This window comes from Mesoplodon bidens (genome assembly GCF_964165515.1).
Source record: "Mesoplodon bidens genome assembly, chromosome: 11".
Lineage (NCBI taxonomy): Eukaryota > Metazoa > Chordata > Mammalia > Artiodactyla > Ziphiidae > Mesoplodon > Mesoplodon bidens.
Window position 1 is genome coordinate 44157826 of NC_138167.1, and position 15521 is coordinate 44173346.

The following is a 15521-nucleotide window of genomic DNA, read 5'->3' on the forward strand; positions in this document are numbered from 1 at the left end:
GGAAAATGAGATGTGTGAGGAGAGACTGACAAGAGCCGGGAAAACCCAGTAGTCTATAGTGATACTCAGAAAGAGAAAAAAAGCTAATTTGCCACATTGGAGGTCACTTTTACACCAACTTACTCTGAAAATTGGTAATTAAAAGGAAATATTTAAGCATTTACCCTTTCTTTTAGTAAGAACTGTAGTTCATCCCTAGTCAATAAGGGACAACTTTTTTCAAGAGTTCCATATAATCAATGTAGAGAAATAGAAAAGTTAGAAAATCACCATTCATTCTCCAACCCAAAATGAAATAATTGATTCAAGCAAGTGCCATCAATCATCAAAACTCTAAGGGAAAGTTTGTTAGGGAACAGGATGTTATCCTGGTGCCAGATATCACATGGACTATTTGAAAAAAAAAAAGAGAAAGAAACCCGAAAATTTTAAATCGAAAGATCATATAGTCACCACCTTACCCAAGTGATCAAACTTTGCATCACTAATAGTACAACTTTGACATAGACCTTGGTGAGATGCAATAAGTACATAGCATCATCTATTAAGTATTCTTGTCAAGTGTTTAATCTTAATATAATCAAGCCTTCAGACCCGATTTGCAATTTACAGGAAATTTACAAGGGATAAAGGAAAAAGTTAAACACATCAAGGAGATAATCAGCAAATCCAGAATCTAGGACATTCTACAAGACAACTAGGCTGTTCTCTTCGAAAAGAAAGAGAGGAGGAAAAGGAAGGGGAGGGAAAAGAGGAGAAATTTAAAAGAATGATAATCAAATGTAATGTGTGGATCTTGTTTGGATCCTGTTTTTTTTTTTAAGAAAAACAGCTATATAAGACATTTTGGAGACAACTGAGGAAATTCAAACATGAACTGAATATTAGCAAATATTAGGTGGTGTTGTTAGTTTTCTTAAGTGTGATAATGGAATTGTGGTTATGCAGGAGAAATGCTGTTTTAAGGGGTACATGATGAAATATTTAAGGGTAAAGGGTCATGATTCACGAAACAGACTTTCAAATGGTTCACATAGGTATATAAATGAAGCAAACTTGGTAAAATGTTAACAGTTGTTGAGTGTAGGTGGTAGGTTTATGGGTGATCATTGTACTGTTCTTCAAACTTTAAAAAAATAATTTTCAGAGAATTCCCTGGCAGTCCAGTGGTTAGGTCTGTGCACTTTCACTGCCGTGGCCTGGGTTCAATCCCTGGTAGGGGAACTAAGATCCTGTAAGCCCCGTGGTGTGCCCCCCCAAATAATAATAATTTTCATAATAAAAATTGGAAAAAATATGATGTGGAATGGAACAAGATTGGCAAAGTGTTGATAATTATTGAAGCTAGATTATGGGAAATAGGAGTTCATGAAACTGCTTTCTCACGTAAGGTAGATAGATAGTGGGAAGCAGCCGCATAGCACAGGGAGATTAGCTCGGTGCTTTGTGACCGCCTGGAGGGATGGGATAGGGAGGGTGGGAGGGAGGGAGACGCAAGAGGGTAGGGATGTGGGAACAGATGTATATGTATGACTGATTCACTTTGTTATAAAGCAGAAACTAAAAAAAAAAAAAAAAAAAAAAAAAACTGCTTTCTCTACTCCTGTATGTATCTGTAAATTTCCGCATTCAAACTTTTGTTTAAAAAATAGAGAAGAGGGCTTCCCTGGTGGCGCAGTGGTTGAGAGTCCGCCTGCCGATGCAGGGGACGCGGGTTCGTGCCCTGGTTAGGGAAGATCCCACATGCCGCAGAGCGGCTGGGCCCGTGAGCCATGGCTGTTGAGCCTGCGCGTCCGGAGCCTGTGCTCCACAACAGGAGAGGCCACAACAGGGAGAGGCCCACGTACCGCAAAAAAAAAAAAAAGAGAAGAGCCCTGGAAGGGAATAAAACAAAATAGAAAGAAGGATATTGAAAGACACAGCTACTACAGGGTTATTATTTACCCTTGTTTGAGTTCTTCAGGTGTCAGTTCTGGCTTTAATATTAGTCAAGTATTATTGGGCAACCCCAATTCAGTGGAGTTATCTGAAAAGAGATAGCTTTCTGAAGTGGAAAATAAGGCTTGGGGTCTCCAATGCCTTTCCTCCCACCCTCCAAATGATGGGTGGGCATTAGGAACAATGTGAGATAGAAATAAAAAGAAGTCTGTTATTTGGCAAAGGCAAGGGGCAGAGCAAATACTGACAGAGAGGAAAGGAGGTAGGAAAATGTTAGGACACCCAGGAAAAAGCAAACCAAGCAGCAGGCTTACTGTGAGGCCTGGGCTGAAGGTCAGATTAACCTCAAGATTTTGCAGTTAGGTCATTTACACCCCAGGGGCTCTAAGAGCTGGGGTGAAAGTGAGTGGCTATCTGTGAAATCATCTCTAATAATGGGGGCAAAACAAAGATCAAATTAAAAGTTGATAAAATAACACAACATAACTCTACCAACAATAACATGGCTTCTGTTGGGACTGGCCAACAGTTGCAGCCAGCTTTGAAAAAGATGCATCCAACAGCAACACTTGATAATTTTATGAATCAATAAATTCTTCTCAGAAGTGGAACCAAATTAGTCAAGTGAGTGAACTTGCCTACAGCTACAAAACAATCTGATACAGGGAAATGATTCCAAAAAGACAGCAAACTGAAGACTCATCCCATGACTTAACAGTCCCCAAAGCTACAGTGTCAATTTGGATTTTATTAATAGACCTAATGGGTTTCCTATCCTTTCCCATTTTCAATTAATTGTGTGGAAATCTTACTATACTTAGTTCCTAGTAAGAAAAGAATGGCAGAATCCCAGATCCTCTCATGGACATTGGGCATAAGATAAAAACGTGAGAACCACCATCTTTAGAGTCTTATACTGATGCAAAAAACAGGGCGCACCAACCTAGTGCTCTCGGGAGCCAGGTAAGTAATGTAACTGGCCCAAAGAAAGGCAACAAGGGGGCTTCCTTGGTGGTGCAGTGGTTGAGAGTCCTCCTGCTGATGCAGGGGACATGGGTTCGTGCCCCGGTCCAGGAAGATCCCACATGCCGCGGAGCGGCTGGGCCCATGAGCCAGGGCCGCTGGGCCTGCGCGTTCGGAGCCTGTGCTCCGTAGTAACCGGAGAGGCCACAACAGTGAGAGGCTCTTGTACTGCAAAAAAAAAAAAAAGAAAAAGAAAGGCAACAGGAAGCTGAAAGGATGATAAGAAGACTGGAGAGTACAGGGTCCACCTATAAGGAATGACCACTGCTCAGGGGCCAGAATTTGTCTTCAGAAATGTGGGCCCACTATTGCTAGAGTTTCCAGCTTGAAATCTGAAACTTTATTGAAAATGTCTGATAATTAACACAGAGAGTGGTCCCTCAAAAAAAAAAAAAAAAAAACAAGTCCATGGCCAGATATAGCTGTAAGCATCCAATTTTTCAACCTCTGGCAAAGATGTATGTCCCAAAACGCTCCCCACAGCAGTTAAGTGTATAGCAAAGTTGAAAACATTCTAAAATTCCAGCAATAAAAGATTGGTTGAATGAAATGCTGTTAAAACAATGTTATACACATACACACACACACATACACATACTGATATGGAATCAACTCCAAAATAGATAATTAAACGGGAAAATGTTAGGTCCAAAAGAGGGCCTGTACTACGCTCCCATTTGACATAAAGTTGGGGTAGGGACAATAGGAACAATGTAAGGTAGAAATAGAAAGGGAAGGGATATTTAACTATGTTCAGAATAGCTCTGGAAGTTTACAAAAGAATTTGGTAGTCGTGGTTGCCTTTGGGGAGGAAGCTGGAAATCTGCGATGAGAAGAGAACGTTACTTTTCACCTGAACATCCTATTAAAAATGTTACAATTTTCCCCCAAGTACATGTATTACTTTTAGCTTTCAAAAAGTTAATAGACTTTTGAGAAACAACAATAGCAAAACAGCAAGGTGCTGTGCATGTGACTTAGAAAAGCCAGGAAGGGAAAATGGGCTGTCCATGGTTAAAACTGGGGAAGGAGGTCAGTGAATTTTCTCCCTAATTTCTTTGTTTCTCTTTGTGTTTTCCCCCTTGAGCCCCTCCTCATTCTCTCTCCTTAATTTGTGGTTTGCTTGTCAACATCTATTTCTCTTTCACCTCACAATCCCCCTGTGCCCACATCTCCCTCTCCTCCTCGAAAAGGAAGAGCTGATGAGTAAATGAAAACGGAGTATGATTGGGAAAAAAACATTAGAATGGCCCCCAAATCCAGGACACTGGAAAACAGGCCTTGGTCTTGGATTTCCTAATAAAATTAGAAGCTAGCTCTAATATATTTATTTTAAGCATTTATTTCATATAACTCACCCCAGGGACAAGTGGTAGATGCAATCCAGCCAACTAAAAACACTCCTTCCCTGTTCAAGCCCCACACTCAGTCCCTAAGCCCTGTGGTTTCCACCTCAGTAAAATCTCTCAAGTCCACTCCTTCCTCTAGACCCATCTAGAGCCTCATTTCCTGCTTTCAGGCTCCTGTATGGTATCTCAGGCTCAGGAATTCCTGAAATTTGATCCCACACCTTTTTACAACTCTGTGCCCCTGCAAAACTGCTTCTTCTGCCTGAAATCTACTGGGTTAAAAGCATAGACACAGGAACCACACTGCCTGAGTTCGAATCCTGACTGAAGTTTTCTTCTTCCACAAAATGGAAGCAGAGTACCTACCTCACAGAGTTGCTGGGAAGATTAACACAAGTTATAAATGTACAGCACTTAGTGCCTGGCACATGATATATGCTTGGTGTTAGCTTATGTTATTTACCAACTAGGAACCTCCTACACATCCTGAGGCCCAGCCAGGACCTCACTCATTTCCCACTGGCACTGTCACTCCTTCCTTTGCTCTCCCACTGCTTGATCCCTGTCTCTGTTGTGGTCCCTTTTACTGTATTATAATAACCTATTCACATATCTATCTGCTCCCTTAGCTCTTGCAGGCCATGAAGAGCAGGGACTGTCTTATTCATCTTTGTACCTCAACACCCGCAACACAGTATTTCCTCAATAATACTTTTCCAGGGAATTAATCTAGTTCCATTGGAATACCTGTGATTCCCAAACATGCTATGGAGCTTTAGACCCTGTACCTAAGCACGTGCCTTTCCCAGCCCTTCTCGGCCATCCACTTGGTAGCTCTATTCTTTCACTTTTTTATGTACTCATGTTTCTCCACTCACGGCCCTAGAGGTAAAATGTCACTTTTCCTGTGAAGTCATCTTTGACTCCTCCTTCACTTCCCAGTTATTTCTAGGTTTATATCTCTCTGGCATTTTATAGCATCTATATTAATTAGTTCTCTTAGATGTCTTTTTACTCTACTCAACAGATCTTTGAGAACCCGATGTGTAATACCATGTATGGCATTTGGTAAATCAGTGGCCCTCAGTTCTAGCTGTACATCAGAATCACCCACAGTGTTTTAAAAATCCTGATTTGCTGGGCCCCATCCTTATCAACAGTCTTTCAGGCAAAGCCCTAAATCACTCTCTGATAGCTGATGGGCAGCCAGGGTTGAGAACCTTGGTAGCAGATATGAAAACTTATGCTAAAGACCTATATCCATTCATCAAATGGAAGACAGTAAAGATTCATTCCACTAAGCCTGAACCAATTCTGAAGGATCCTCCCACTAGAGACATATAAGGACAGTATGCTGTCTTCCTGATGACGCTGGTTCCTTACCATAAAACTGATGCACTTTAAAGGGTCTGTGGAAGGCGAAAGTAGTAGAATGTGCTAGACGCAACCACGGTAATGGCACAGGTGAACAGAGACCAGGAGAAACAGCTTTATTTGGACTGAGAGCTGGAGAGTGAGAGGAGGACCTGAGATAGCATACTGAGCTAAGGAGTAGAGATCAGTTTCCAAAATGGCAGTCAGAGCTTATCAGCCAAATGGACTCCACTTCCCAGCAGCCTTGCAGTGAGTGCAATCAATAAAAGGCCTGCTGGGAAATGTTTATTTGCCACTAAATCATCCAAGCATGCCACAATTACAAGAAAGGTACAGGTCATTTTTTCCTTTCCATAATTAAATTTCCACAGCATCTCCCCAATCATGAGTATTACAGAAGAAAGTAAAAAAATCACATTTTACAGATCTTAGACTTGTCTGCAGCATTTAGCTCAAATCTCACCATCTTCAAAAAATAGTTCTCCTGCAAAAGTCACCAGCTAAACGTTCTATCCAAGCAGTGGGAAGATGGCCTTTGCTAGCCCATGGCAATTCTTTTCCCATTTTCCCTAGCCAGTTAGGGTTGAACAGCAGAGTGAGGCTTAGATTGCAGGGGTGGAGGAGGGAGGGACACAAGGGCTAATTTCCCCCAGTACAAGATGGCATCTGAAGCTTGATGGGAGAGCAGAACTGGAGAGACTTGAGGGAAGGGTCCAGGCCCTGTATTCAGTCAGAGTCACTGCTGGAAGAGGAGGAGGAGGAGGAGGAATGCTGCAAGGGGAAAGGAGATACCATCAGATCCAAATGAACTTTGATCACTACGTGGGACATTCTTTGGTGCCCTACACCTCCACCCAAGTGCCCTTTACTTTCTAAGAAGGTCAGGAGTCTTGAACCAGACTGTCCCTTAAACAGCAAAAGCAAGGATTTCCTTCAGCAGTGAGCATACAGGAATGGATGAAACCATCCTAATCACTGTACAGAATTTACTGCATTTGGAGCAAATTTCCAATTTTCTTTACCTAAGCCAATGCCTAGGCAAGGAATAAATTATAGGCACAAGCATAGTATAGTACAGGGAAACAGCTGCTACCTTATAATAATGATTAGCTGCATGGACATTCCTAGTGGCTATGAGTCTAAGAAAAGTGAGTAGAATCAGCAGCTGTGTGTGCATCTGTCTCTACTTCTTCCTAAGTCCCAACTGGGAGAAAGTGAGGAAGGCGGGAGAGAAAGCTGGGAGAGTCCTAGTCAAGGTTCTTTACATGCATACTCCCATCAACAACTGTCATAAAAAACATTTTTGAGTCTCCATTCAATCTCACCTTTCCTTCTCCTCAGACTTCTACCAAAGATCCAGAACTAGGATTAACACCCAAAGCCATAAGGCAAATAAATACTAGGCAGAAAAATGTAAATTAAGGCCTCCTCAAGATCGAGGTTGGTTCAACACTTCCAGAGTTGTCCTGAGAGCTACTTTTACCCTTGCTAATTAACACTCCTCTGGAATGCTGCAGGGGGAAAGGGGAAAGGAGATATCATCAGACCCAGATGAACTTTGATCACTCCATGGACATTCTTCGGTGCCCTACATCTCCACCCAAGTGCCCTTTGCTTTCTAAGAAGGTCAGGAGTCTTGAACCAGACTGTCCCTTAAACAGCAAAAGCAAGGATTTCCTTCAGCAGTGAGCATACAGGATACTTCGCGTTGGGGCTGAGCATGAAACTCAGGGTTTTATTTGAGGCTGAGAGTCACTGACTGCTCTTGTCCTGTTTTCCTGCCAGACAGTAGAACAATAAGGCCCATGTAATTAACACAACACCCTGAGAATACTGAAGGAGAGAAAGAAACTCCAGGAACTAGGGCCAGATTATTATCTGTTAATTATTATATAAGATTTTGCTTTGTCAAAGGACTGACTCTATTACTTGACATTTGACCACCTCAGTGGGTGTGTCCAACCTGCTAAAACAAACATGGGGTGTGGAGGGGTGGAGTTCAGGGAAGAGAAAGGCAAATTAGAAAGGCTTTTGATTCTGATATCCATTTTAAGGCTCAGCCTAGCCCCTCCCAGATAGAAGGCCTAATTAGCCTAATAATTCTTCTCAAGATTATCAAGATTATCAGATTCTTCCCAGTGGGAATCCTTTACACAATCGCTGCCCCACGTCCTCAGACTTCGAATCCTCCTTCCTTGCCCGCCCACTGCCTCTCTAGTCCCTCTGAGGGGGCACCCCTTACTAGCCAGGATCCAGAGGGCACTGACCTTGCCATGTTTGTGGTGTTTCTGCTTCTTTTTGTGAGCTTTTCTCATTTTCTTTTGCATCTTCTTGTCAATCACCATTCCTGGTCCTACCATGCCAGGAGCCAATGGATTCACAGGACACATGCCAGGGGCAGATGGTGGGTATGGAGGGGGGTAGGGTCCTGAGGGTTGGCATCCTGGATACCCTGGCTGTGGCACAGGGTGACAGGGCCCACCAGGGGGAAAGGCTGGATTCCCCTGGGGTGCTCCTGGGGGAGTGGGAAAGGGGCCTGGAGGAAAGGTAGGGGTGGCAGGTGGTGGATAGGCAGGATTGCAGCCTCCAGGGTACCCGACGTTAGGGGGGTGTGGATATGGCCCTGGCTGCCCTGGTGGAAGAAGCAAAGAATCAATTAAGATTAGAACTGTCCAGAACCTCTGATAACAAACAACAACAAAAAGAAGAGGATTTCGTTTCTCACTCAACGGAAAGGTGAGGAAAGAAAATGGAGGGTAGGGAAGACAAACTTACAAAGAGAGAGAAAAGGTAACGTCCCTGGCAGGGCGGGGGAGAAAGGGAGACAGTGAATTCTAGGGAAAGATGACAGCATCGGTCAGCTATGGACTAAGGACTTTGCTTTTGCGGGTTAGGGGAGAGGTGGAGGAGAAACTGACACAGAAACCTTCTGTTGTGGCCCTTCTGAAAAGGGGTTGGAGCAAGAAAAGAGACCCCCCCAAACACCTACCAGCATTGGGATTCCACATGATCAGCTATTTCCTCCAGCCTGAGAAGAAACAAATGAAGGCAAGAAGCTGACGGCCCAGAAATGGGCAGGGGTTTTAGAGACCAAGCTCAACTCCAACGCCTCCCGCTCCGCAACAGCCTCTCAGAGAACTACCACGACCTCCACAGAAGAAATGTTTCTTTCCACCCGTTCCGTCGCCCCCAACACCTATTCTATTCCTAGTTCCCTAACCACAGGAACCTAGCTCCCAGGGCCCCTCCACCTTTCACTAGCTCTGGCCGTGGTTGGAAGTTTCTAAGTCCTCCGGAGAGGGGCAAACTCCGCGAATCTCGCTATCCCCATCACTCATCCGCCTTTCCGAGACCGAGTCCGGAAGACTTTAGCCACCCATAAGCTGCGAAGGGCTCTTAAACAACTTAACCGCTCCCGGAGAAGAGTGACGGGGGACAGGACCCCCACCCCAGGCTAAGAGAAGGACCTGCCTTGAGGCGAAAGGAGGTAGGCGGCTCAGGAAAGATTCTCAAACGCTTACATAGCTAGACATACCCCCTCCCACATTGAAAAAGGCAAATAGAGATCCTGGCTCCCAACTGCGAAGGGACCCCCTCACCCAGGAATGAAAAAAGAAGGAAACTGAGGAATCCAGGCGTCCCGTCACCCCTTCACCACTGCTTGGGCGGACTCCTCTTTTCAGCCTCCACTCTCACTTCCTGGTCACCCTCCCATCTTAAGCTTCAGCATCCGCCTCTGCTACTGCCTGATTGGTACTATGTGGTCATTCGGCGTTACGATTGGAGAACATGGTCGTCAATCACTCTAGGCTAGAAGGCAGCGGTGGCGGTAGGGGCGGAGCCAGGCGCTTCGGGACGCGGCGGTACAGAGGAGCGGACGGGCCGGAAATTCCTGGGGGCGGGGCTAGGATAGGGCGGGGCCCGTTTCTGGGCGAAGTCCTTGAGTGCCTAGGGGAAACTCACCCCTTGACCTCTGAGCCCTTAGTCCAGAGGGTGCCACACCTTGTAATGTGAATATACTGTGATAAACGGTATACAGACATATCTAAATAAATAAATAAATAAATAAATAAATATATATATATATATATATATATATATATATATATATATATATATATATATATGTGGAGCACTTAAGGAAAGGCGGAGAGCTGCTAAATCTCACCCCAAGCCTCAATATTGCCGCCTCCCTCTTAGTCCCCACAGGAAATAAGAACACATTCTTGGGGAAAATACAGAGATTTCTAATCTCTCTTAGGATTCTCTATCTCAATTGCATAGGTCCACCATCTGTCAAATTGCATAAACCAGAAACCAAGAAGTTAATCCTGACGGCTCTCTCTTTCCTTCACCTTTCCCCTGCATCTCCTTCCAACTTCAGGAAGGGTCCGTTTTGTTTCCCAAATAAATCTAGAATCTCTACACTTCTCTCTATCTTCTCTGCTCCCAGCCTACCATCATCTCTCAACTGGATTGCAGCAATGGCCTCTATTTTTTTAATAACACAATTAACAAGCTTGATTTAATGAATATATATAGAACTATACACCCAAAATTTAAAAATACTTATCCTTCTTAAGCATACATAAAACATTTTAAAAACTTGGTCTCAACTAATATAATTCAAATTTCAGAGAATTGTGTATTACATACTGTATTCTTTGACCGCAACATAAAATATAAATACAAATGAAACTGAGCAGGACCCTGTGGGGCCCTCAGGGGTACAAAAGCCTTTCCGTGTCTGTCCCCTTTTCTAGTTTGTAGGAAAAAGGGTTTAGCCTCCTAGACCTTCCCTGAATTCCAAAAGGCAGATTCAAACAGTTACTAATTAGGGAAGGGAGGGAATGCAGAAACAAAGGATGAACAGTCGAAAAACAATAGTGCATCAATAAAGCAGGGCCCTGGTTTCTCCTGAAGGTGAGACAGGCTGGGACCTGGGACCCTTTGCTGCAGTGCTGCAGTTTTTGCATCTGGACACACCTCTCCTCGAGCAACAAAATGCAAAGAGACTGTACGGGACTAAACATAATGTGCATGCACAGTTGGGGCAAATTCTGGACAAAAGATACAAAGAGACCAAAAACCCAACTGCCACTTTTGAAGAGCCCGCAGCAAAAGCAGGGTACTGCACATGCTCCCTGCACACACCACCACCTAAGGGGTGGGCAAAACACCTAAGCCACCCCTCCAGCCCAACCCCTGGACACATCCCTACCCTCACCTCTTATAAGGAACGAGCTCACCACCCAACCCTCAGGGAGCGAGCCAGCGAGGGAACCTGTTGTGCGTTCTTGCTCCCCCCTGCTGTAGCAGGGGCCCCATATATAAAGGCTTGCCTGAATTTCTTGTCTGACCTCTGATCAATTTCTATTGATTAGGGAGGCCAAGAACCTTCATCTGTAACAAAGGGATATACATAACAATATATTTCTGAGTTATTCTGTGAAAACTAAGACCTCCACCCAGTTGGAGGATGGTAAATTCCAGCTGAGCACAAGATTCCTGGAATACCATCTCAGTTACCTCACCACCAACCCATTAGAAGAAAGTCACATGTCCTGCAGGCCTCACCCCAAATTTTGCCTATAAAAACTCTTCCCCGAAAACCATCAAAAAATTTGGGTTTTTTGGGCTTCCCTGGTGGCACAGTGGTTGAGAGTCCGCCTGCCAATGCAGGGGACACGGGTTCGTGCCCCGGTCTGGGAAGATCCCACACGCCGCGGAGTGGCTGGGCCCGTGAGCCATGGCCGCTGAGCCTGTGCGTCCAGAGCCTGTGCTCCACAACGGGAGAGGCCACAGCAGTGAGAGGCCCGTGTACTGCAAAAAAAAAAAAAAAAAATTGGGTTTTTTGAGCACAAACCACTGGTTCTCCTTGCTCGGTCCTGCAATAAACCTTTCTCTGCTCCAAACTCCAATGTTCTGGTTTGGCTTCACTGTGCGTCAGGCACATGAGCTTGTGTGCATTTGGCAACACAAACATACATTTGGAAATTAAAAAAAAACAGTCTTGCAAATAACTCTGGGTCTAAGTATAACACATGATGGAAATTAAATACTTTGAACTCAACCATAATGAAAACAAATTTGTGAGTTACAAAAAAATTTGAAGATAAATTTTATACTGAGTTTGTCATCTTGAACTAAAATTTTTGATAGATTTTTAATTTTTTAGATATTTATTTATTTATTTGGCTGCGCTGGGTCTTAGCTGCAACGTGTGGGATCTTCGTTGAAGCATGTGGGATCTTTAGTTGCGGCATGTGAACTCTTAGTTGCAGCATGTAGACTCGTAGTTGAGATATGTGGGATCTAGTTTCCTGACCAAGGAACGAACCCAGGCCCTCTGCATTGAGAGCGCAGAGTCAACCACTGGACCACCAGGGAAGTCCCAATTTTCTTTTTTTTTTTTTTTTTTTGCGGTGTGCGGGCCTCTCACTGCTGTGGCCTCTCCCGTTGCGGAGCACAGGCTCCAGACGCGCAGGCTCAGCGGCCATGGCTCACGGGCCCAGCTGCTCCGCGGCATGTGGGATCTTCCCAGACCAGGGCACGAACCCGTGTCCCCTGCATCGGCAGGCGGATTCTCAACCACTGCGCCACCAGGGAAGCCCGGAAGTCCCAATTTTTAATTTTTTAATTAAAATTTTTTTGTTATATATATTTTATTGAAATACAGTTGACATACAATATTATGTTTTACATAACCATAGTACATATTGATATATTTTTATATCAGGTTTGTGCTAAATATTTGAGATGAATTGGGACTGGCACTTTTTTTGTTTTAGTTTTTAATGCAATTTATATCTGAGTTACTTCTTCCTTGTAAGATCATTGAGTGAAAGAAATTATTGATGTGTCTATATGAGCATGATGCCTCTTAGAATTTAAATATTTAAAACTATTTCTTTTTTAAAGCAGCTTTATTGAAATATAGTTCATATACCATACAATTCACCCATTTAAAGGGTACAGTTCAATAGTTTTTAGCATATTCTGAGTTTGTGCAACCATTGCCATTATTTAATTTTAGAACATTTTTTGTCCCCCTTAAAATAATTCCACACCCCATTAGTAGTGAATACCTCATTCCTCTCCCTACCTCTCCCCCATTCCGCCCAAGCCCTTAGCAACCACTAATCAATTTATAAATTCTCCTATTTTAAACATTTTATACAAATGGAAACTTGTACAACACGTGGCCTATCGTGACTGGCTTCTTTCACTTTGCATAATATTTCAAGGTTCATCCATGTTGCAGTATGAATCAGTAGTTCATTCTTTTTTTATGAAGGAAATACTGAATAATATGCCACTGTTTGGGTATACCACATTTAGTTTATCCATTCATCAGCTGATGGACATTTGAATTGTTTTTATGTTTTGCCTATTATATATATCACTGCTATGAACATTCATGTACAAATTTGTGCATGACCATATTTTTTTTTTTTATTATCAGCATAGAAATGTGGTTGAATTCAAAATTATATGGTTATATTTAGAATAATGTAATAATTATCTAAAACACATATCATCCTTGGCTCTGAAACAGTTCTAAAGATGTCATTCTTTTGAAGTCAAAAAACATGTAGTGGGCCTCCCTGGTGGCGCAGTGGTTGAGAGTCCGCCTGCGGATGCAGGGGATACGGGTTCGTGCCCCGGTCTGGGAGGATCCCATATGCCGCGGAGCGGCTGGGCCCGTGAGCCATGGCCGCTGGGCCTGCGCGTCCGGAGCCTGTGCTCCGCAACGGGAGAGGCCACGACAGTGAGAGGCCCGCATACCGCAAAAAGAAAAAAAAAAAAAAAAAAAACATGTAGTAAGAATGTACAAGGAGGACTGCCCTGGTGGTGCAGTGGTTAAGAATCCACCGGCCAATGCTAGGGGACACAGCGTCAAGCCCTGGTCCGGGAAGATCCCACATGTGGCAGAGCAACTAAGGCCGTGCACCACAACTACTGAGCCTGCGCTCTAGAGCCCGCGAGCCACAACTACTGAGCCCACAAGCCACAACTACTGAAGCCTGTGCACCTAGAGCCCATGCTCCGCAACAAGAGAAGCCACCTCAATGAGAAGCCCAGGCGCCGCAATGAAGAGTAGCTCCCACTCACAACAACTAGAGAAAGCCCGCGCAGCAACGAAAAACCAACACAGCCAAAAATAAATAAGTAAATAAATTTTTTTTAAAAAAACAGAATGTACAAGGAAACAAAAATATAAAAAACAAGTTTGCTGAGTATTGGGAGTTGTTACAAGAGGGACACACCAAGATAAATGTAACAGAGTCCAAATTATATAACATGCAGCAAGGCGTTCTCTTGCTTTATCAACTCCTAGAAAATAAATTAGTAACCTCAGTAATGCAAGAATACCACCACTTGGTTAAAAGGACAAACTTTCGGAGGGACACAGGTAGTAATTCACTATACTTCCCCTTTCTATAAGTCCTTTCTTTTCATTCCCCTAAAATATGTTTTATCCTGTTAAAAAAAATGTGGTTTTATTTGTAAATTGGAGTAAATAATATCCTGATTGAAATATGCAACTATTTAGTTAAAGATGCTCAGGGATCAAATTTTTGAAAAAGTTCAGTCAGCTAGTTAGCAGGGACCATCAGTAGCTAACAGAATTTTTCAGGTATTATATGTTTGCTAAATAGATTTAAAAAAAAGAATAAGCAGTTAAAAATGGGTGAAAAATCCCAGGGTTTACTGTGACCAAGAAAATCAAAAGCAGACAGACCCATTTACTTGTGGAGCAAGCTATAAGGAGGTTCCAAAATAGACTCTGGTTTCCAACAGTGTCCACCGCCAAAGGGCAAACTCAGAATGTCTCCTCCTCCGTAGAAACTGGAACACAGATGAGCAGCTTTCTCTGAGTAGCCCTTCACATACCTCATCCTGTAGATCTGATGGGCTTGATTGCCCAGAAGGATTGGGCTCTTCGTGCTAACCTCAGAGTCTTGTGCTAATCCCAGATCCTTAGTCATGAGTGTTGTTCTGAATCCACCCTGATAGTTATTAGGCAAGGGAACTCCATCAATCATGCCAGGTAGGGGATTATAAGTATCACTTGACCAAAGCTGTCCTGAGCTCACATATAGGATTTTAGCCAATGGTTTTGGGCCAAGCCCCAACCTGATTCCCAGATTCATAGCATCAGCAGTTCCAGTCATACCATACCAACAGTGTGTTGTAGCCGATCCTCCCAGCCTGCCCAGTCCCAAGGGCTCCACAATGCACCACATTGGAGCCCTTGTACCCCAGCAACTCTTGGGCAGCAGCAAATTCATCTGTGACTCCTCCCACCATAAACATTAGGTTCCCAGACTGAGCAGCTCCCACACCACCAGAAACAGGGGCATCCATGAAAATTGCTTCCATTTTCTCAACATCTTTGGCCAATTCTTTCGAAACTGTAGGATCAATAGTATTGGAGTCTATTAATAGTGAGCCTTTCTTCACTTTTTTTGGAATTCCATTTGCTCCGGAATAAGCTTCTATTGCACTGATACTGGTGGGCAACATTGTAATAATTCCGTCAGCTTTTTTGGCTACATCTGCTGGGGAAGACACTACCTGTATACCTGCATCAAGAAATTCTTTGCATGCATCAGGGAACACATCATAAATATCAAGCCGATAGCCATGCTTCATGAGATTTTTTTGCCATTGGATGCCCCATTTGCCTAGTCCAGTGAATCCAGCTGGAATCTTAGAAGCCATTGACCTAGAACACACCACTGCAAGGCTGGCCCCTGCCAGCGGCTCCAGTAGGGAGGCCCGAGGCCCTCCACAGAGCTGTAAGGAGGCTGCCTTGCTGCCCCGGCTCAT

At 43.7% G+C, this 15521-nt stretch overlaps 1 protein-coding gene and 1 pseudogene across 3 annotated transcripts; both read right to left on the reverse strand.

Moving 5' to 3' along the window:
- Positions 1-5783: 5783 nt before the first annotated feature.
- PRR13 (proline rich 13) lies at positions 5784-9405 on the reverse strand. 2 transcript variants are annotated; one of them, XM_081250154.1, is made up of 4 exons: positions 9284-9405; positions 8674-8712; positions 7952-8316; positions 5784-6455 (listed from the first exon to the last, which is right to left on the reverse strand). In XM_081250154.1, the coding sequence occupies exons 2-4, from the start codon at positions 8690-8692 to the stop codon at positions 6411-6413; spliced, it is 429 nt and encodes a 142-aa protein (XP_081106280.1). In that variant the 5' UTR covers positions 8693-8712; positions 9284-9405; the 3' UTR covers positions 5784-6410. The 2 variants fall into 2 exon arrangements, with proteins under 2 accessions (XP_081106280.1, XP_081106281.1); XM_081250155.1 differs by having other exon boundaries at positions 9332-9382.
- A 5106-nt stretch (positions 9406-14511) lies between these two features.
- On the reverse strand, positions 14512-15521 carry LOC308625726 (3-hydroxyisobutyrate dehydrogenase, mitochondrial-like; annotated as a pseudogene). The gene has a single exon. The product of its transcript is annotated as a 3-hydroxyisobutyrate dehydrogenase, mitochondrial-like (transcript).

Bases quoted from the DNA above. Each gene is read 5' to 3' on its own strand.
- PRR13 (XM_081250154.1), bottom strand. The intron at 6,456-7,951 runs GTCAGTGCCCTC...TTCCCCTTGCAG, and splicing joins AACACCACAAACATGGCAAG to CATTCCTCCTCCTCCTCCTC.